The following is a 22,476-nucleotide window of genomic DNA, read 5'->3' as shown; positions in this document are numbered from 1 at the left end:
TTTTAATAATTTTAAATTTAATAATTTTGCATACCGTTACAAATTACTAGCAACCGTAAAAAAAAAAAAAAAAACCAATTACTATCACATTTACATTTAACAATCAAAGAAGCAAAGTAGTTGTAATTCATAATCTCCGAAAGGTAACCAAAAGAAGTTAACACTATCCACTCCGTTCCACGATCCAAGTAACTCCGCTGACTTACAATCTCCACCGTAGATAAACAATCATCCAATGACCCACATTTAAACCCCAACACTAATTCTCAATCCGTGCCTTTCCCTTTCCACCAATCAACGCTTTCCCTTTCCCTCTCACATTTCAGTATATAAATATCTTCCCACCCATTTTCACTTACATCATCACATTCTCTTCAATCTTCTCAATATCTCTCATTCTCTCTCATTCTCTCTCATCAACGGTTATTCCCTCTCCTCCATTTTCAGCCATGTCGACCGTCGCTCAAACCAAGCCCAAGAAAACTGCTGCGGCAAAGAAGCCACTTTCTCATCCCACTTTCGCTGAGGTAAAAATCAAAATTCCGTTCAATTTTCAGTAATCTTGAAATTTTTTTTGTTGACTTTGTTGTGTATATTAATTTTGTTTTTTGTTATTTCTTTTTGAAGATGATAACTGAAGCAATCACAAGCCTGAAAGAAAGAACCGGTTCAAGCCAATATGCTATAACAAAATTCATCGAAGAGAAACACAAGGACTTACCTCCAACTTACCGTAAGCTTGTTCTCCTCCATCTCAAGAAATCCGTCGCTTCAGGAAAGCTTGTCAAGGTGAAAAGCTCCTTCAAACTCGCTCCGGCGGCCGCAAAAACTGCTCCGGCCAAGACATCGGCTGCTACCAAAGCTCCTAAAGCTGTTACCAAGCCAAGCGCTAAAGCTGTCACAAAGCCCAAGGCTAAAGCTGCTGGGAAGCCGAAAGCCAAAGCTGCGGCAAAGCCGAAAGCTGTTGCGAAGCCAAAGGCTAAGAGCGTGAAGGCTACTCCGGTGAAGAAGGCTGTTGCTAAGAAGGTTGTGAAGAAGGCGAAGAGCGTTAAAAGTCCGGCGAAGAAGGTGAAGAGCGTTAAAACTCCGGTGAAGAAGGCTAAGAAGTGAGGGATTAGGGTTTGATTTGATTTGATTGGGTTTTTTAGTTATGTGTGTAATGTTATGGTTTATTATTATTATGGTTTGGTTTTAGAAAGATTAGAGATGAAAATTAGTGTTAGGAGGTTGTTGCTGTAAATTGTTTAGGAGAAACACATCTTGTGTTCTTTGTACTCGACACCGTCTTAATGAAATGGGTTTTCTGTTTTCCTCACTTGGCGCAGCTTAGTTTAACCTAATTGTGTTTTCTGTTCTTTATGAATTAACATAATTTTTAGGTTTAGTGTTTTGTTTAGTGCACAACTTGTTTTACTTCGGTGATGATTGAGTTGTACATTCTTATGATTGTGTAATAACCTTGTTCTGAGTACACACAAACTATAAAAAATAAAATGTAATATTATTATTATTATTATCATTGTGAATGATAATAAAGTAATTATTTTATAATCTGTTTATTATAAATTGTGTGAGTGCCTAAATCTGAAGAATTTGTATTTGTTCCCATAACAAAGTCTTACTCTCTTGTATTTGTAAATAATGACTACCACGCACTTGTTAATCATGACAAGCACGCAATGAACGAAGTCATCTTATGTTTGAAGGTTTCAAATTGAAGAATTAACAATGAATATATAGTTAATCTCCTTTTTTTAAAATATTTGCAATTGGCAAGGCATGTTGAGTTGTTAATTTAATTAATTTATAATAACTTGTAATTAATTTATTTGTTTCACGTTTTAAATTAAAAATAATTTTACAATTTTTTTACTTAATGCCTCATCTGTCTTAAAAAATATTTTATTTATGCTTTTATTATCTCAAAATAATTGACCATTTACATATCAATACCATATTGTTTTAATTATTTTTTTACTATTATATTTATATTTATTAACTTTCGCTCTATTCAATTATTTTATTAATTATATTTAATAAAAATATTTTAATAAATGATATTAATTTTTTTCAATAAAATTAATATATTTAATCATATATATATATATTATATATATATATATATATATATATATATATATATATATAATATAATATATATATATTATATTAAGAAAATATGATAATGAAGAAGAGAATAATATTTTTCAAATTATCATTATTTATTATTGATGTATTTAAATTATCATAAATATTGAGTAAAAAAATAATAAATTGAGAGTATTAATTAAATGACATAATTAAAAGCTAAAAATTAGAATTACAAAAGCAACAATAATTTTTGAGCAAATAATTTTATAAGATGCAACATTTATTTTGAGATAAATAATATTATAAGATTTGTTAATTTGTTTAGAACTAGAGAATTATTTATTACACATTTTTTTCTTTTCTAATTCTCTTAATTTTTTCTATTTAATTAATAAGACAATATCATAAAGTCATTTATAACTTCTCTTTCTTATATAAAATTAATTGTGTTTATTAATTTGTGTAAAATCCCATATCGTTCTATAGTAATATTTATGCTCTGTTTGACAAATTATATTTTTGAGGATATAGTTTATAACATGTAGTTTATAAGATCAAATGACAATTTAGATTTATTTGATAATAGTTTTTTCGTCATGAACTTATAGTTTATTTTATTAGTTTATAGTTTATTTTTTAGATACTATTTCAAATAACGTTTTAACTTATAACTTATGATTTATTATATTTTCTTCTATTTTTATCTTTATTATTAAAAAAAACCTCTTTTATTCTTTAATTTAATTTAATTTAAAATAAAATAAATATGTATTAAATATCTTTTATATTATTTTACATTTATAAGTTAGTTGAACCGTTAATCTTATCAAACACTTCAATTAGTTTATCAACTATCTTCAATTAGTTTATCAACTATCTGTCATCAACCATCAGCTGTAAGCTATAAGCTATCCATCATCAACTATCAACCATCAACTATAAGCTATAAGTTAACTTATTAGCCAACCAATATTTTTACCAAAACAAAGCCTTAGTCATTTTTGATCTTATGGTTACTAACTTTAAAATTATTTTTGTTAAAAATTAATTAGGTTTTATAGTTTTTAATATAATAAAATTATTATTATTTGAAAATGATTTTGTAATGGAACCCCTCAATTGCATTTATCTTTTGCAAATGAAATTCTACTTATTGTGAAGACTTCTATTCTAAATCTTCGACAAGAATCATTTATGATTATCTTAAATCATTTTGCCATGTTTTTTTACCTTAAAGTGAATGTTGCTAAAGGTGTTCTCTTCCGCTATTACTAAAAGGAGTAAAATGGATTTAATTATCTTCAGCACATGTATAAAGCAAACTCTTAGTCTAGAGAAATACTTGAGTTTCTCTATGTTGCATGATCGTCTTGGTCGTCTTTAACGCAATGACTTTGAGTTTGCATTGGAGAAAATCAGTGAGAGGTTGATATCTTGGCAACATAAATTGTTAAACAAGGCTGGTCGTTTGACCCTGGTTAGGCTTGTTTTAAACTCAATTCCAAATTATCATATGCAAGTGGCTTGGTTACCTCAACCAACTTGAGATTTAATTAATAAGGTGTCTAGAAATTTTTTTCTTCTGGAAAGGTAATTCAAACTTTGGTATGCATCTCATTGGCTGGAATAAAATCATTAAGCCCAATAAAATCAGTAAGCCATCTCATTGCTTTCAAGATGGCTTACTGACCCACAAACTAACACATGTCTTTTCAACATGCTTTGTCCTCACTCACATGCTTTCCGAGAAATTTCCTACAAGGTCACCTATCCAAATATTACTCCAAGTCAAACCTCTTTAACTATGAAGTTCTTATTTGTTAGGCTACTGAAAATAAGATGCATCTTGTTGGTATAGGTAGTATCAATCAATTCTTATAAGCATTCCTTCAACCGTGTAGTCTCATCCCCGCACAACCCCAAGATCCCTCTCATTCCGATGTAAATTCGGCGATAACTACCTGCTTTCTTCAACATCAAGTGTTAAATCCATTCTCTGTCCTCTTCGGCCTCAGGTGTTATATACCCACCAACTTTTTCTTGGTATAGGTAGTACCAATCAATTCTTATAAGCATTCCTTCAACCATGCAATCTCATCCCTACACAGTTTTAGGACCCCTATATCATTCCGATGTGAATTCGACGACCACTCTCCTCCCTCTTCGACATCAAGTGTTACATCCATTCTTCGCCATCTTCGACCTCAGGTGTTACATCTACCGGAATTATGATTTCCCATAGGTCCAAGTTTTGAAGCATAAGTACATCTTTGACCTGTGACAGAGCCAAGTTGTAACAAGGGGTGGCTATGACCCCCCAAAATAATAGTATGCTTCATTTATATAGTGCTATTGTGAAAACTTCATGCATATTGAATGTTGGCTAAGTGGTAAGAATATAGTTTTGCAAGGTGGGGTGCGTGTGTTCAACTCTTGGCCGCACAATTTTATTATTTTTTTGCCAAAATTTTTAAATACAAGTATTCTTAAATGTTTGCATTAGAATTTATATATATTACTTATTTGTGCCCTCAATTATTTAAGTTTCGCTCTGCCACTGTCAGTGAGGAAACACTCTTTAATATGAAAAAAATAATCTCAGATCAGTTAATTGGAATGCAATTATGAAATCTCTATCTGCTCTTAAAGATGAATTTGAATTTAGATTAGGGGATGAAAACTCCTCTTTCTAGTTTTCCAATTGGTTTGAGGTAGGGAAATTAGTTGAGCAAGTTCTTTATTTGGATATCCACGATCTAAAAATGCAAGTGAATACTTGAATGATAATTATAACTTCAATATATTACATACTAATATTCCTCCGGTTGTTTGTGACCCTTAAAGCGCCTCCCATTTGTTTGAATTCTATGGTGCTTGATAGGATAACATTGAAAGACAATGGTATCTATACTGATTATAATTGACTTAACAAACTTGAATTTGTTCAGAATACAATAGATAATAACTTTTGGAAGTGGGTGTGACATATTCCTGCTCTTAAGAAGGTAACATATTTCCTTTGGATGACTTTACATAAGTCACTTTCTATGAGATTGGTGTTATGTCATAGTGGTATGTTCCAGACTAATCTATATCTTAGATGCAATCAGGATACTAAGATAACTTTACATTGCTTGAGAGAATATGAATTTGCTACTCGCTTTTGGAAATCTATTGGCTTCTTGGATCCATTATTCTTCCAAGGGAATAACTTATATGATTGGATTAGACATGGCAGCAATGGTATCTCTATCTTTTTGACCGCTTGCTGGTGGTTGTGGCACGCTAGGAACAAACCATGTCTTGCAAATGAAATGGTATCTTCCTATACTTTGAAACTCATCATAGTGAATTATGCTAATTTGTTAGCTAAGTGTTTTCTCAAGCATAAGGTGTCTCATCCAACAAGAACGATCACATGGAATATACACAAAGGTAGTGATATGATTTTGAATGTTGACGGCAGTAGTCTCGGTAATCCCAACATCTTGGATTTTGGTGGATTGATTCAAAATGCTGATGGTGCTTGGGTTCATAGTTTTGCGGGTAATATTTGTTATTCCAACATCCTTCACGCTGAGCTGATGACGCTAAATCATGGTTTGCGTATGGTATGAGAACTTCACAGTAAATAGCTGATGTGTTATTCTGACTCCAACTCTGTTATCAAGCTTATCTTAGAGTCTGTTAATGTTTGACATCACTATGCCACGATTCTTCACAATATTAAATAGTTTCTCACTAGGGAATGTCGAGTTCAAATATTTCATATTTTTATGAGGGAAATGTTTGTGCTAACTATATAACAAAACATGAAATTGATAATGATGCGACATATCAATTCCTTAAAGAGTTTTCTGTAAGAATCATCACTCTATTATTAACCGATGATAGTATGATTTTATTTTCTAAATAATTTCTTACTTATTTTTCTTTTCTCAATTGTAACAAAAAAAAACATGTGAATGGGAAGTTTATTGTTGTCGTACCCAACCGCCACACCTAGACAATGTATGAGCCCATTGTTTTATTAATAAAAAATAGATTTTTATTTGTATTTTTAAAAATTATTATATATATATATATATATATATATATATATATATATATATATATATATATATAATATATATATATAATATATATATATAATATATATATATTATATAATATATATATATATATATATATATATATATATATATATATATATAATATTTTAAAAAATACTATAACACTATAAACATCTAAATTTGAAGACTATTATTTGGATAGTCATAGTAAAACTTCAATAATAAATATTTATAAATAATATTCTGATTATATAACATTATAATTTTTTTTATTTATAAAAAAGCTGAAACGATCACGTTCTACATAGGTCGTTTTAAACCTCTTAAAATTTGGATAAAACTTAATAAAGATGATGCTTACAAAGAGATAGATAATTTTTCAACTGTGATCTTTTCCACTATTCTAAAGAAAGACGGGTCAAAGGATACTTTAGAGAGATTGGAGTATGTAATATGCTATAATATTTAAGGGGATTTTTTAATGTATTATATATGTTTTTTTAAAATATAATAATTCTTTTAAAAAATGTTTCTCAATTTTTAAATACGTATATATGGAATATACACTTAGTGTAGGTCATTCTGAGTGATATCCTATACGTTGTGTTTTCTTTTTAATTATGGAAATGCATCTCCATGATATTTTCGTAGATACATTTTCGGAACGTTTGCATACTAGAACCAGAAGCAGACACCAAAAATATGTAATTTGACAAAATAAAATTAACATTCATAACATAAAATAAGCATTACATAGATAATGTTAACATAAAATACAACATTACACTTCAATATCTAGGTGGACACTTCAACATCTTAAGAACATCTCCATCGATCTTGGAATAAGAGATTTCAACTCGAGCGAGATTTTTGTTTCGAAATAGAAAAATGTATTCCACATAGCCCTTATATATGCATCCGTATTGACCTTAAAGTTGTTGAACTGAATCTTCCATCCGTTGTCAATCGACGGTGAATGGTACTCAGACTTCACAATTCTTTGATTGTCTTTGTAAGGTAGGAGATAATGAATTTTATTTTTAATATATGCAAGAGATGTGTACTCGATGAGCTTAAAGTTTTACTTGGGAGTTCCATTTGAGAATGAGACATTTGCAACATACCATTTGATGTTTGTTTGTGACATTTGAGACATTTTCAGTTTGTGTGAATTAAGAAACAATAGCACCTTAATTTATAGAAGCCGTAGACAATTATGGACCATTCAAAATATGACATACTTATTCCAGAGATATATCTCTAGTTCCGCATCCTATTATCCTCTTCAGGAGATTCATCTTCGAAACCTCTCATTAATAAGTTTGAAAACATAATCTTTTTTTGGACAAATGAACCAATGTCGTTATAGGAAAGATAAAAAATATATTACGACACAATATGACAAATTGAATAAATTAATCGTTATTAATATTGAGACCCAATTACTTACACTTATTTGTCCGACTAAACACGAAATTAAAACGAATCAAAACATTTGTCTCCTACTAAATCTATGAGCGATACCTCCTTTGACGTTTGTGCATTTAATTCTCTTTCAATGTTGCTCAATTTTTGGAACTCTTGCATCCTTTCCATAAAATGGTCTAGCAAAGTCTCAACTTTTGTTGTTGAATGAGTCGTCCACTATGGTGATGTAAGTGGTATAAGGCATCCCGGTTTCAAATAAACTTGAAAAAAATGCCGTGATTTTGAAAGTCACCCAATATATATAATACGATCATTTGGATTTTGAGATGGGGCGGTACGCAATGGGAAAAGGTTTCCGAAAAACTATATCGTGTAAGATCAACCCACACCCTATCATACACATATGCTATGAGGTGACCCGTTTCATGGAAGTGCATCCATTTTGACTCCGGTGCCAGTCCACTAAGGCAAGGAACAAGAGACTCATAAACTTCATCGAAGTGTTCTTTCTTTCCGTACAACCGTGTGTATGATTCTTTATGAGTCCTCAACTCTTGGATAAGTTGATGGTGGACAAGTGTATGATTATCTTCTCCTTTATCGAGTAAAGCCGAAACTGCTTGATAAACACAATTATTGTCCCCTCAACATTAACAATCCGCTCGATGTATTTGTGAATAAAAAAGAGCATCTCATCAATGAATGGAATTTTTGGTGGAGACAACGTAGGAGGTGATTTTCTAATGCGAGCTCTTTTGACAACACTTTTTTGAGATTTTAGAGTTGGTGAGTCAGAAAAAAACTTTGTCAATATGTTCAAAATATGAAGGAGACCGTGTAGTCGAATTGTCATTTAGTGTAGACTTAATTTTCTCTGGAGCAACTTTTATTTTTATCTGTTGAGAGGGTGGTTTCAAGTTGGTGGTTTCCAGATAGACAATCTTCCTCAATTGTTCTTTGATGTGTAGTTTCATGTTGTCACCATCTTTCGAAAATCTCTCTTGTATCACTTCTCATTCGGTCAAAATAGAAATATTCAATTTATCTTCTTTCATGACACTATCATCATCAAACCTAAGCATCTTCCAATGGGTGCAAACCTCATCCATTCTTATTGGGCTACCAAGTTTCATCTTTTTTTGCAATAACACAAGCACATGAGAGACCATGTGTTTTCACAATTATGCCTCCACACTTTGCGCTATCGAAGCTTACATTATCCGCTCGTTTAGCCTCGTGACAAATATAATTCAAACCCGCTCGAGATATGTTGTCGACCAACTGAGAATAAAGATTGTTGTTTTTAAATCCGTGTTGAAAAACTATGATGCTCCAACCAAATGATGTTTGTATCTCATTATACTGATTTTGAATCATTTGGTTCATGGAGTCCCAATCTCTACACAAATCATTCTTACTATTTTCCAACCAATTTTTCAAAGTAGCATGGGCAGACTCAACTCTGTTAGTTGTTGTATTTCCAAGGTGTCTAACCTTATCAGTCCATGCAAAAACAATTTTCTCCTTCACCTAGTCAAGAATTGTGCTTTCAATATATTTCAACAAATCAGAATACTTTTCACACACTTTTCTGAAATGCATAACAAAATCGGCATATAGTTATTTTGTGGAAGAATTTACTATACAATTCCATGCATCCATTATTTTTTCTATAACCACATCGCCTTCACCATTTTTCCATCTTCAGACTCTATCTATTTCGTCCATACCGCGGGTTTAACCCGGCTTCTCACATTCTTTGTCATGTGATACCTATAAAGTAATGCATTAGAAGTAGGAAATACCTTTGCAACCGAATTCATCAAGGCGTTATCACTGATAACAATCACTTTAGGCATCTCACCTTGGTCCTTCAACAATGTCCGACACACCTCTAAGGCCCAAGTAACATTCTCCTCTTTTTCACTCTATAGAAATGCAAACCCAAAAAAATATGTCTTCTCAGTTAATGTAACACCAACCATCTCCAATAATGGAAGTCTATACTTGTTGGTCTTGTAGGTTGAATCAAGTATGAGCACAATAGGAAACATGTTGAACAACTTTATGGAATCAGGATGAGTCCAAAATATATCTATGACAATAACTACATCCTCGCATGTTCGGTGCCTAGACACGTAACTGTTATCATCCAACATTTTCAAGAGTTGTTGCATTTCAATTCTATCTCCCCTAAGCGCCTTGTTAGTTTGGTACCAAATGTTATACACTTGCTTGGTATTTGATATATTTTCGAGTTTTTTTCATTTCAATGTTGCAAGTATATTTTTCGGTTGAACCAAATTCAATGTCATGTCAACAACACATTCATTCTCTTCCGGCATGAGCCGACACACACTAGGATGACCGACTATTTTTTCACACAAATCATGGTTATGCAAATCACATATGACATTAAATCTCCAGTTTTTATTTTCCAACATGTAACCACACACCTTAAAGGGACACTTACATTTTCTTGAATCGGTGTCGTCTCTTTTAAAATTCCAAAGAGGAGTTCTATATTTCCCGCTTCTTTCGCACGTCATTGTCACAAAAGCGCATCTTCTATCCGAACCATTATCGGACCTTCCGATAACCACACTAAATTCAAGTTTGGAAGCCTCCATACGAATCCATTGAAGCATTTGATCACGAGATTCAAACTTTTGCTCGCTTTTAAATTGGTTGTCAACATCTATCCGCTTCACAACAACACCTTGGACATTCTGAGAAACAACTTGTTGGGGGAAAACATCGGGGTGCACCATATTTAATGAAAACAATTACAACAAAACAATTTATATGCACCAATGTTGAAAATAGAATTGGAAAATGAACACAGACTACTTTTAGAAATGCATCTCCGAAAAAGTTCATACTTGTTCCAGAGATATATTTCTGGACAAAACACACATTTTTTCAGATAAAGAACATGATTAAAGTATCTTTATCTGAAATTCTAACTTCTTTTCTTCCCTTTGATGCGATGAACCACAAGATTGGAGATTTGTAGTGAAAAAGTGGATTGAGAATTGATGGGTTTTTGGTGAGGGTTTGTAAAGGAAAACAACAATGATCGTGTGATCATACAACTGTGTCTTTTATCATAGTATTCTGGAGATATATCTCCAAAAATATCTAACATATAAAGGTGAGAGAATATTTCAAAATCCCGTCAAATCTTCCGGAGATACATCTCCGGAATATCTACTAAACTAATTAATTATGAATATATATTTTGAAATATTTTGAAGATGCATCTCTGAAATAAAAAAATCCAATTTATAAGATGTCACTCAAAATGATCTGTGTTGAGTGTGTACTTGGTGCGTTTAAAGATGCATATCCAAAAATTAAAAACATTTTAATATGTGTAAAAAACATACGGGGGACCTTAAGAAATCCCCATTCTTAACTGTGGGACATATATCTAAATTTAAATATGATTTGGAAACGTGACTAATCAAACATTATATATAAAATTCATGTCTGAAGAATTCTCCCATGTTTAAAAGAACATGGTCTCAAGTTATGTTTATATTAATTAGTGTATTGAATAAATACAGTTCCACATTGATTACAAATAGAATATTGAAAGTCTTTATATAATAAGACATCCTCTTACCTTACACGTTAAGGTACCACGCTGGTTAAATATACAGCTTTAACTTGAAATATGTCTTTCAAGACTAACCGTAACGTGTTTGAAATTTTTTAAGAATAAATTATACTATCTATCAAGTTCTTTTTAACAAGTTTTTTGTCACAATCTTGTTGAGCCATATGAAGCTCTCATAATGATGTATTTTTCAATGCTCACATTTTGCAAGATTGGTACAATTTACATACAATAATGCCTCTCATACACAGGATAATACTAAGACTATATAGTAAACAAACAAGTGTGTATATGCTCTATCGTCAAAATAAATAAATGCAAACTCAAATCTGGAACAAAAAGTTGCATTACACAATATGTTTCCCCATTAAAAACAACCATTCAACACTCAGACAAAAGTCACAAAAACCGTATCATGATTCATGACAAACTAATCCTACTTCTACATCAACAAATATATGTAGTTTGGGGGAACAACAATATCACATATCATACATACTACTACATTAGTAACTATCGATTATATCAAACGACATGACTTACAAAAACATATACACCGCGCAGATTAACACAAATCAGACAGGTCAAGTTCAAACGAAAAATAAATTAGCGTATTTTCCCGAGTCATCATGATTGGACTGATATGTCTGCATTCGGATGCTGGATGATGTTTGGAGGAGCAGTTTTTGTTTCTGTATCCACTTTTGGTCTTTCTTTGGTTTTGTAAGCGCCATTGCTATGGCGTCGCGTGGCTTGGTCCTTAGTTTTTTCAGTGAGAGGGTTAGTGTTATAACCGCTCTTGATGTGGTGGCTACCAGTGCTGTGACGTGCTCGGCTACAAACTTCAGGAGGCTGTGAGTTCACAGCATCGCCAAAGGTTCTTCTACGATTCATATTCAGTTTCGGTGACTTTGGGCGTGTTAGTGGCAGCTGACATCAAAGAAAACCAAATGAATAGTTTTTCAATAAAAGACTAAATATGATGCTAACCGATTATCCACGATGTTTTTTGCACCGAGAAATTAAGACACTTACCTTCTTGAGTTCGGTTTTAGGCGGAGGCGCCTCATAGTAGAAACTCGGTACCGGTTTTGCTCTAATTACCAAGTTCTTTCTCATCTGCTTGATTGCTGCTTCTTGCTCTTCCTATGAGCGTTATAAACAAGTTATTTAATCAATTTTTATACGCCGAAGCTAAAATAGACTAGTAAAAAACATAGGCTTTGGCATAATAAGGGGTTAAAAGTTTTAAGATCACTATACCTTTTGTCTTGCCTCATACTGGCTTTTTTCTTCTAGAAGAGCTCGGTTTTTCTCCTCTAATTTGAGATAAAACTGAAAAGATTAAATGAAAAATCTGTTTAACATCTGTTTAATACGCATTAGAGTTTACTTAGTGACAGAAAATATGTACCTCTCTCCGCTTTTCCGCACGTTCTGAGCTTCGAAATGTAGGGGCTGAACCCTGAGTTACCTTTGATCTCGCAGTGCGCATTGACACAGCACTAATATTTGTTGTTAAAGAAAAAATGATATAGAGTAACATTTGTATTATAACATATAGAAGAATCACTTTTATTGTTGATTATAAAAGAAGGGTTATAAGTTTTTAGAAGAATCACTTTGGCAGAGATTCTTCTAGTTTACCTAAAATTTGATCTGTGTAAAATAAGCCATCAAAAAGTTCAAATTTCAAAGGATACGAGGAAGCAACCGACCAATTATCTTCATCATCGTAGTTCTTCTTATCACCATTTTGCAAGGGCTTAGCTGAAGAAAAAGGCGAGTTTTGCTGAAAATTCGAAAACTTATGCATATCAGTAATTTCAATACTAGTTACATACAAAACAAATACGTCTGCAAATCCTAGCTCAACCGGCACAAGCAATAAAAATATAAACCAGTTACCACAAAATATTAACAAATTAGCAACCCTTACAAACAAAACCCTTTTCGCTATTTGTTTGCAATTTCACGCGTATAACCTATGCTCGATCATTCCATTCTCATTATGCATCTTTGGCTCGGTTCTTAGAGTACTTAACTTCAATTTCAAAACATAACACAACACTAAGAACATCAATTACCTGTGAATTCTTTGACGAGTAAGGCGACGAGTGCATGTTGTTAGCATTTGGCGACAAGTTCAAACGAGTTACAACAGCTTCAGTAGTATCAACAACACGCGTGTAGGATCCATTCTTTTCAGTAACCGGATCTGATGCTTTTGTCGAGCTTAACTCTTTCTCGTCACCCGTTTTCTGCACTTCATGTTTCTCATTCTCCTCTATCGGCAAATCGGCATTACAGTTTGTCAAAATGTCCTTACTTTCGCGGCAATCCTCAACAAACAAATCTACTTCGGCACATATCTTTACTTCAGGATCCGCGATTTCGGAAGAATCGTGTCCATTATCATTAGCACTCTCATTTGAATCTGTTGTTACACCATTTGGCTTATTCTCCTCAACTTCCATTGCTGTAACTTCTCTCCCCATGACACTGCATAATACAGGACTAATTCATCAGAAAACATTACAGTAATAAAAACATTCTATATAAACAAAAAAATTGGTAATTTCTAACAGATCCAGAACACCACCGGGTTCAATATAAAAATAAAACTCATATAAACAGATTTTCACAATAGTTAATTAAGTAATTAATTAACATGTGATTAAGGCAATTTTAAGAACCACACAGAAAAACATAAACCTTAAAAAGTTCAAATAATTCATGAACGAACTTCAACATGTTGTTAACATAAAATAAAGAAACCCATAGGAAGAAATCAAGAAATGAAAGAGAAAAACGGAAGAGAAAGTCACCTGAAACAGCAAAGAGTGTGAAAAAATAGAGTAAGAAAGAGTTGAAGCTCGATCTCAGTTAGATCTCTGTTGTTGTTGTTGTTGTTGTTCCTCTTTCTTCTTCAGCTTCTTGTTACTATGTTGTGTTTTTGTTTTGTTTGTGTTGTTGTAGGTGTGAGTGGGTGGGTGCCAAATAGAAACAAAGTCCAAAATTTATGTATCAGTGTCAACTATGTTATTCTTTTGCTTTTCTCTCTCTTGTGTTTCTTCCTTGGTTTAATTTAAGGTTTATTTATAGATCTGTTTTCTGGTTTTCTTTTAACTAACGACGTTGTTTTTTCACCCTAATTTTTTTTAATCAGGATTTCACGCCGTTACTGACGGTGGAAAATTCCGTCTCTGCCGTAGAGTGACGTTAAAGACATGTGAAAATAACAGAAAATAATTAAAAAATCTTTGTTAATTTGGTAACCACAGTAAAATTAATGTTAAAAAAAAGGGAAAATGAGAGAGATAGGTATTAAGAGAAGAGACTTATGATAAGGATATTTGGACAGATAAGGTGGGAGATTTGGTCTTATAGACAATTAGACATATCTAAATATAGAAAAACAATTACAATAATAAATTAATACGTGAAAAAAATATTTTGATGCATTTTATGTTAATATGTTGATGGATTTCTCAATCTTTTTTAAGTGTCAATAAAAGATTTAGTTTAATTACTATGCACTGTCAATGCACCGTCGATAAATCATCATCCATTTGTATTATTTTACAGATTTTTAAAATAAAAATCATACTTATTTCAATATTCAATGTCTAAGATTAATTGATGGTGTAAAATTCTTTTACATGGTTAGGATATTTCAATTAAATCTTAAATTTTTTTTCATCCGAATTGAATCATGTGCATGCAATAATATTAAAGTTTTTTTTATTGTAATTCTTCTAAAAAAGATAAAAATATTTATAAATATGAATTGATCTTTAAATTTGTCAATTCAAACCGAATCGATCTATTAATTATTCAAATCCATGTAAATATAAATATATATATATATATATATATAATTTAATTGATATACACTGTCAGTCTAAAGATTTTTTACATTGTCAGTTAATCTAAACCATTTATATATTTGAAAAGTTTAACTTTTATTTTAAATATTTAAAAAGTAATACAAACAAATGATTTTGATGCATTGACAATGTAATTTTTTACAATAACAATACATAACAATTAATCTTATATATATATATATATATTATATTATATATATATATATATATATAATATATATATATATATATATATATATATATATATATATATTCCAATATGCTACATTCAAATATTAGATTTGTATATTATTAGACTAATACTCTACTAAAAGATTTATTTAACATTAATACTAAAATGTGGTTGCTTATTTGTTTTTTATTCATTTTTAACTCATACATTTTATAAAAAAGGACTGTTATTTGAAACTACTATTAAATGGTATGACATAAGAATACAATTTTCTATGAAGTATTTTATGGAACATATGTTTAAATTGTACAATTATATTGATTTGTGTTGAATGATGTCACCAACTTTTTAGAATTAGAAAAAATTATCAAAAAAACATTTTTAATTTTATATATAATTTTTAAACTCAATCCAATCAAGTCAATAGATGAATAAGTTAGTTTATATTAGTTTTGATTGGGAAAATTGCATGTCAAAATATGAATTCAATATATTAAAATATGAACGAATTTAATAACTTGTCAAACTCGACTCAAACCTATGTTCATTTCTATTAAAAAAATAATCTTTGTATTTATAATGGTTTAAAAAAAATAGTCTTATTGATAATTAATTAAAAAATATAATATATGATTTTACTAAGTAGCAAATTTAAAAACAAAAAAGAATACAAGGAAGTGACTTTTTATTTGGGTAATATTTTGTTTCTTGAAAGTAAAGCAACAATTTAGATAGTAGTACAATCATAATGATTAAAAGTCATAATCAGGGACAGGTTTAAGGAGCAATCTCTCAGTCTGTCTATGATGCTAATTAATCAAGAGGATTAAGAAGGGATAACAATATTCTAGCTGGTGAGAACGATAAAAGCAAATCAATTCTTTTTTCTTTCTCTTATTTGACCAAACATAATTAAAGGTTAAACATCTAATTAGTACTAATTGAGAAGGATATTCAACCAAGTTTACTCAATTCCATCAAACTAAATATTTGTCCTCAAGAATATAATAATAATAGTGTAAAATCATGTGACAGAGTAAATGTAATATTTATGTCACTCGTGAATAAGTCCTTTCCTCTCTCTCACAAGCTTGATGCTTCATAAATATGTCTAGTGTATTTTTTATTAAAACAATACTCCTACCATAATAATTTATAAAAAACTACATATTTTTTATTACAAATTAAAAAAAAATCAATTTAATTTCAATTAAGTATCTTATTATTAAAATATACTTTAAAAATTAAATACAAATTATATTTAATTTACTTTCATTTAATTTTTTTCATAAAGAACAATTAATTAAATTTATTTTTACATTTTTCATTAAATATATATTAAAAATAAAAATCTATTTTTTAAATAAATATAAAAATATTGACTTTTGCTTATTAACAATTTTTTTAATTAAAATTAGAAAAGGATTAAGGATATACATGAATAGAGTAAACCCACAAAATCCGATCAAACTCATTCAAACCAATGTAAAAACGCGGGTTTGAACTGGTAAGTGGGTATATATGGTTTTCAAAAATAAAAAATCGTTCTATAGATTTCAGAAAAATTTAGACTCAAACCACAAAACTCACTCAACTCACTCAATCTATAAATATTACCATTAACTATTATATATATTTTTTTATTTTTTTAGGTCTTTTAATGAATTGATATATGAATTAATATTTATATTTTTATCATTGAAATTTAGTTGAAGATATTAATGTTGAAGTCAAAACTTCTTTTTGAATTGTGGAGAATATTTGAACAATGTTTTTTTTTTTACTCTTTTTTGTAATTTGATGAATGATGATTTTGATGTATTCATACTTGATTGCTTCAAATTTAGACTCTTATTTATTGAGTCATGGTTTTGAATTATTTAGGATATTGCGTTTTAATTATTTTGATGATAATATAATAAGTTCTGAATAATTTATATAATTCTAGTTCTTGGTATTACTAAAATACAAATTTGATTTTTGTAAATATTTTTATTATAAGTTTCGTAGAATATTTAGACATTTGATGTTAAAAGAACCTTAATAGAGTTAAATTATTTTTCAAGAAACAAAATAATTTGACATTTTTAAAAAAAGAATATGCCACATAATATAATCATATAAAAAGAAGAAAAAAGTTGGATGACCCATTAGAAATTTTTACTCAACTAATCCACTTATTTAAAAAAAAAACAAAAAAACCCACTTTTCAGATAAATTCCCAAACTACCCCATTTTGAAGAGGTGACGCCAGATGAATTATCGTTTGCTCTCTAAGTTAAAGAGGTGGCGCCAATTGGGTTGGCTAGTGCATCTGGTGTTACCAATCCAATTGGCGCCCATGTGTAAAAAATGAGAGGAGACGTCAATTGGTCTGATGCCTCTGTGTATTGGTATTTTTTTTTGAAAAATAATGTACGTTTTAGATAAAAGTTGAAATCGGACCAATTGATATTAATATTAATATGCGTTTACATACGAATACCATAAAGATTAATGTCATTGACCTGGATGACCTAACCGACCTCCGGTACCACATCCCCTAGCTACTTGAACACGTGATCCTAACCCACATTGATGATTCATCCCAGGTGTTTGAGGATTTGAGGGCCCAAGAAAATCACCACCATCTGCAATGAAGCGCTACCGCCATAACTGAGTTCGTGACCCATGCCAGAGTAGTTGGGATGTGTTTGAGTTATTGGAGGACGACCAAGACGATTGAAGGGAGACATCAATGTGAATGATGCATCGAGGAAAGGTTGAAATAATTGTTGTGGTGTTTGATAGCCATATGGTTGTTGCATCATCCATTGTGTATATTTCACTTGCCTGGTCAAGATCCATTCAAGACCCACTTTTTCATGGTCTATTATGGAGGTTTCTTTGGTTTGTTTAACATTCACTTCTTGGCCTTATATGTTCATCTTTTGCTTTTCTATGTTCATTGGTTCAAGCCCATTTCTATGGCATCACAACTTCCACTTGATTCAATCCATCCCTAGCATTGCATCTGATCATATCCTCATGCTTAGTCCATGCCTAACCTATTTCATTTAGCCAATGTCATTCATGTCATTTGCATTGCCATTGTTGTTTGGTCCATGAATCTTTGATTATGACCTAGTTCATTGTACATCTTGGGCCTTGCTAGAATTTTTGTTTCATGCTTGTCATTGTTCATCCAAGTTATGGTCATGTCCATTGATCCATGATTAGGTATTCATCAAGTTCATCACTTAGTCTATTCCATGTTGATTCATGTTATCATGTTCATTCATTTCAATATCTTTCATATCCATACAATTCATTTCAAACAGTCAATGCATTCAAATATCAAATATCATTTCATACAATCACATTCAAAGTCCATACATGTACAAAGACTACAAAATCGACCATTTATACAACAATTGACTTTTGGTCAATAATTGACTTTTTGCGCGACAACCACAACATTTCTAATCGATTACAATAATCAAACTGATATCATTTGGTCCAAACATCACTTCCATAGCATCCTTATCATTTTTTACTCGCACTCATCCACGTAAGACATCGAGTCTCTCAATACTTCTAATTTCTTTATCTTTAGGTATGTTTCCGTCTAACCAACAAACCAATTCGCATCAACGTGGATTAAGGCCACGCGTTCGGGTAGCTAGGGGATGTTGTACCAGATGTCGGTTAGGTCATCTCGATCAACGATATTAGTCTTTATGGTATTCGTATGTAAACACATATTAATATTAATGTCAATTGGTCTGATTTCAACTTTTATCTAAAACGTACATTGTTTTTTAAAAAAATTACGCAATCCACAGAGGCGTCAGATCAATTGGTTGTTTGCTCTTCTTTTTTACACATGGGCGCCAATTGGATTGGCAACACCATGTGCACTAGTCAATCCAATTGGTGTCACCTCTTTAACTTAGAGAGCATACGTCAATTCATCTGGCGCCATCTCTTCAAATTGGGGTAGTTTGATAATTAATATGAAAAATGGGTTATTTTGGGATTTTTTTTTGAAAAAGTGGATTAGTTGAGTAAAAATTTCGACCCGTTACTTAACCCAATCAAACCCATAAATTTATGGTATTTTCCAAACCGGCCTAATAACATTGTGGTTGGTTATTTTTCATCACTCAAACCAATATACTCAATGTGATTTGGATTTCGGTTTTGGTCAAACACAAATCAAATCGACCTATGTACATCCTTAATAATGATTACTCAAACCTGATACCGTATAACGTAGTAGATTAGATACAGTAAATTCATCGGAGAAAATTAATCTAACAATTAAACTATACTACTCTGGTGTGATTTATAAATAAAACATATATTTTTCACATTTATTAAGAATGATAGTTAGTGTTTTTTTTTATTAAAATACATAACATAACTATTAATATATTTTTAATTAAATTTTCATCAATAATGTAGAGATAATTTTGAGATAAAAATATTAAATGCAATTGTTGATATTTAATTATATTTAAGACCAATTTTTTTTTAAGTTATAAATAAGACCGAAAGGAGTAGTGTCTTATTATTTCTACTTTTTCAAAAACAATCTTAAGACTAAGACATTCTCTTAATTTTTAACAATTAATCCTATAAAATTCACTACTTTCTCTTTGTAAAAGATTTCAGTAAGGAGCTCGTATGCCGAATGTCTGATTTATTTTTTTAGACATGTCAAGATTTTAGTTCCGTATATTCTATGGCTATTCTGATTTTTTTTTTTTTTAGGATTTTGACGTAATATTAATATTAATTTTCGAATCTTTTTAAAAGTGTAGAGAAGGTCTTTTCCGTGAGACAAATCAAAATTTTAAATTCACATTATTCCATTATATATTTTACACGTAGACCTAACCGAAAACAACATGTTAATTTGTCGCACTAACTTAATGCATGTGATTTTTTTCAACCGAAGAAAAAAAAGAAATTGCGAAATGAATATGAAAAATGGATTTTTAAGTTAAAGTGTACGTTAATCTCCATTTCATGAATATATATAGTTACCTTATTGACATAAAGTTCTGTATTTATGTATATGTCTGATAGTCCTCTCATTCTATTCACAAACCGCAAGCTTCATTCTAATGATAAAAGGTAACATCTTGAAAACATACTCTTTAAATAATGTTAGGTGTATCATCAATTAATGAAAAATACGTTTTCTGTTCGATTCGTAAATGATGAAAATTATTTCCAAGTTTATAGTGAAATCAGATGCTAACTTATTACGATTTCCAAGCTAAGTTTTGCTTTTTCAAAAAATCTTGATTTTGATGTACTACTATACTTTTTTGTACCTTAGTATACAATTTCTTAGTATCTGAAATGTTGTTAGGTATTTTTGCAGGTAAAATAAAGATAAATAAATAAATGTTTTAATTATTCATTATTATGTGAGAATGATGTAATGATATTCATAGCATGAATATATGTGCCAATTAATGTAAAACTATATACTTAAATATAAATACATGAGTAGTGTTATTTGCATACAAAGCTTTAATGTTAAACTTTGACAATAAATTAGGCGATTAACACGGTTTAACGTGTTGTTAACGTAATTTACTATATATTTATTATTTGTAAATACTTTAAAATTTGCTAAATACTACTATCTAGATAGTAGATATTGATATGAATATGAATCAAAAACAAATATTCTCGTTGGTCTTATTTATAAAAAACAAATTATTTTTTAGATAAATATATTTGAAAAACATTAAACTAAATATATTGATTATTTAATATATCTAAAAAAGTTATATTTAACTTATAAATAGAATCGAAAGAATATCCGAAAAATATATAAATCAAATACATCAAAGATAAATATTCTCTTTGGTCCTATTTATAAAAGATAAATTATTTTTTTAGATATTAAATAATCAATATATCTGAAAGATATATAAATCAAATATATTAATTATTTAATACATCTAAAAAAGTCATGTTTGACTCATAAATAAAACAAAAAGAATATCCAAAAAATATATAAACCAAATATATTGATTATTTAATATACCTAAAAAAGTCATTTTGTCTCTTATAAATAGAACCGAAAGAATATTATTTTTATCCAAAGACAATAAAAATAACTAGTAATGTATATTTGTATATTACTCAAGTTAAGATGGGAGGTGGACTCAAGTTAAGTCAAAACGGAGTCGGTAACGAGATAATGCGAAATTTTTTCAATCAAAAGAGGAGAGGGATTAAATTATTTCAACTTTTTTCTTCACTTCTTTCTATGAGAAGATGAGAGTTAAGGAGTTGTACAATGTTTTCAAGGAATTCAATGACATTGATGAAGTTATCATTCCACGAAAGACGGATATTAGGGATAAAAGATATGGGTTCATTAGATTTTTCAAGGTGAATGACAAGAGGTTATTGGCGACAAAACTGGATAACATTTTTCTGGGTAATATGAAGATTGAGGTGTACACTCCTAGGTTTGCATGATCTCAACATGTGTCGTTCAAAGGAGGAGGAAAAAGGTTAACGTTGAGGTGGGTTCGAAGGAGGAACCTGCTCAGAGAGAATTTAAGAGGAAACCGATAAGGAGGGACTAGAAGATGGATTTAAGAGGTTTTAACACTTATGCACAAGTTCTTAGAAAGAGAAAGCTGCATGCAGAAAGCAATCGAGGTGATCAAAGCTATAATTCTTTTGGTTCTCAAAGGCAAGGGGGTGCTCTTCTTTCGTTTAATACTGATTTGGGCGAAGAAACTATCATAAGGTTCAACAAGGCATGTATATGCGAAGTGCTTGAGTCAGGAATGTCCTACAACATGTAAACCATCTTTGAAACTGAAGGTTACTTCACGGCGAAAGTCACCCCACTTGGTGAGAATCTTTGTTTGTTGGAAAAGAGATAATGGGGAGATAAATGAGTTGGTGGCTTCGGGGAAGTATTGGATTGGCCAATGGTTTAAGGAGCTTAAGAGGTGGAAACCGTTGGAGGTGAATAAAGAGATGATGACATGGTTACGTGTTTATGGTATTCCATGTCACGTCTAGAATTCAAATTTTTTCAGTTCATTTCAAAACTTGTGGGAATGTTCTTTTGTGTCGATGATGATACTAGGCGTCAAGGTAATATGGACATTGCTAGAACGCTTATGAGAACTAGTTGCAACTTTGTGTTGAATGAAGTCTTGAAAGCAAGATTGA

The 22,476-nt window shown here is 30.7% G+C and overlaps 4 protein-coding genes across 4 annotated transcripts; 1 reads left to right on the top strand and 3 right to left on the bottom strand.

Annotated features, from left to right (window-relative positions):
- Positions 1–281: 281 nt before the first annotated feature.
- Positions 282–1,315, top strand: LOC127098573 (histone H1-like). The gene is made up of 2 exons (XM_051037199.1): positions 282–527; positions 628–1,315. The coding sequence occupies exons 1-2, from the start codon at positions 450–452 to the stop codon at positions 1,108–1,110; spliced, it is 561 nt and encodes a 186-aa protein (XP_050893156.1). The 5' UTR covers positions 282–449; the 3' UTR covers positions 1,111–1,315.
- A 7,396-nt stretch (positions 1,316–8,711) lies between these two features.
- On the bottom strand, positions 8,712–9,751 carry LOC127095416 (uncharacterized). Its single transcript, XM_051034110.1, has 3 exons — positions 9,575–9,751; positions 9,323–9,520; positions 8,712–9,122 (listed from the first exon to the last, which is right to left on the bottom strand). The coding sequence occupies exons 1-3, from the start codon at positions 9,749–9,751 to the stop codon at positions 8,712–8,714; spliced, it is 786 nt and encodes a 261-aa protein (XP_050890067.1).
- Positions 9,752–9,856: 105 nt separating this feature from the next.
- On the bottom strand, positions 9,857–10,363 carry LOC127095415 (uncharacterized). Its single transcript, XM_051034109.1, has one exon. The coding sequence runs from the start codon at positions 10,361–10,363 to the stop codon at positions 9,857–9,859; it is 507 nt and encodes a 168-aa protein (XP_050890066.1).
- Positions 10,364–11,544: 1,181 nt separating this feature from the next.
- On the bottom strand, positions 11,545–14,325 carry LOC127098572 (protein WVD2-like 1). The gene is made up of 7 exons (XM_051037198.1): positions 14,043–14,325; positions 13,302–13,716; positions 12,918–13,006; positions 12,629–12,719; positions 12,478–12,549; positions 12,250–12,360; positions 11,545–12,144 (listed from the first exon to the last, which is right to left on the bottom strand). Exons 2-7 carry the CDS (start codon positions 13,710–13,712, stop codon positions 11,842–11,844), a joined length of 1,077 nt encoding a protein of 358 aa, XP_050893155.1. The 5' UTR covers positions 13,713–13,716; positions 14,043–14,325; the 3' UTR covers positions 11,545–11,841.
- Between the last annotated feature and the right edge of the window lie 8,151 nt (positions 14,326–22,476).

Source organism: Lathyrus oleraceus, chromosome 6, assembly GCF_024323335.1.
Source record: "Lathyrus oleraceus cultivar Zhongwan6 chromosome 6, CAAS_Psat_ZW6_1.0, whole genome shotgun sequence".
Lineage (NCBI taxonomy): Eukaryota > Viridiplantae > Streptophyta > Magnoliopsida > Fabales > Fabaceae > Lathyrus > Lathyrus oleraceus.
Note: the sequence above shows the minus strand (reverse complement) of the source record. Positions and strands in the feature narration are given on the sequence as shown.

Coding starts and splice junctions, on each gene's coding strand:
- LOC127095415 (XM_051034109.1), bottom strand. CDS start 10,363: ATGGTGCACCCCGATGTTTTCCCCCAACAAGTTGTTTCTCAGAATGTC.
- LOC127098572 (XM_051037198.1), bottom strand. CDS start 13,712: ATGGGGAGAGAAGTTACAGCAATGGAAGTTGAGGAGAATAAGCCAAAT. Junction 13,007..13,301: donor ACTCGTCAAAGAATTCACAG/GTAATTGATGTT, acceptor TCGAATTTTCAG/CAAAACTCGCCTTTTTCTTC. Junction 12,550..12,628: donor GTGCGGAAAAGCGGAGAGAG/GTACATATTTTC, acceptor TAATCTTTTCAG/TTTTATCTCAAATTAGAGGA.
- LOC127098573 (XM_051037199.1), top strand. CDS start 450: ATGTCGACCGTCGCTCAAACCAAGCCCAAGAAAACTGCTGCGGCAAAG. Junction 528..627: donor CTCATCCCACTTTCGCTGAG/GTAAAAATCAAA, acceptor TTCTTTTTGAAG/ATGATAACTGAAGCAATCAC.
- LOC127095416 (XM_051034110.1), bottom strand. CDS start 9,751: ATGTTGGATGATAACAGTTACGTGTCTAGGCACCGAACATGCGAGGAT. Junction 9,521..9,574: donor GACTTCCATTATTGGAGATG/GTTGGTGTTACA, acceptor GCATTTCTATAG/AGTGAAAAAGAGGAGAATGT. Junction 9,123..9,322: donor GAAGCCGGGTTAAACCCGCG/GTATGGACGAAA, acceptor ATTCTTGACTAG/GTGAAGGAGAAAATTGTTTT.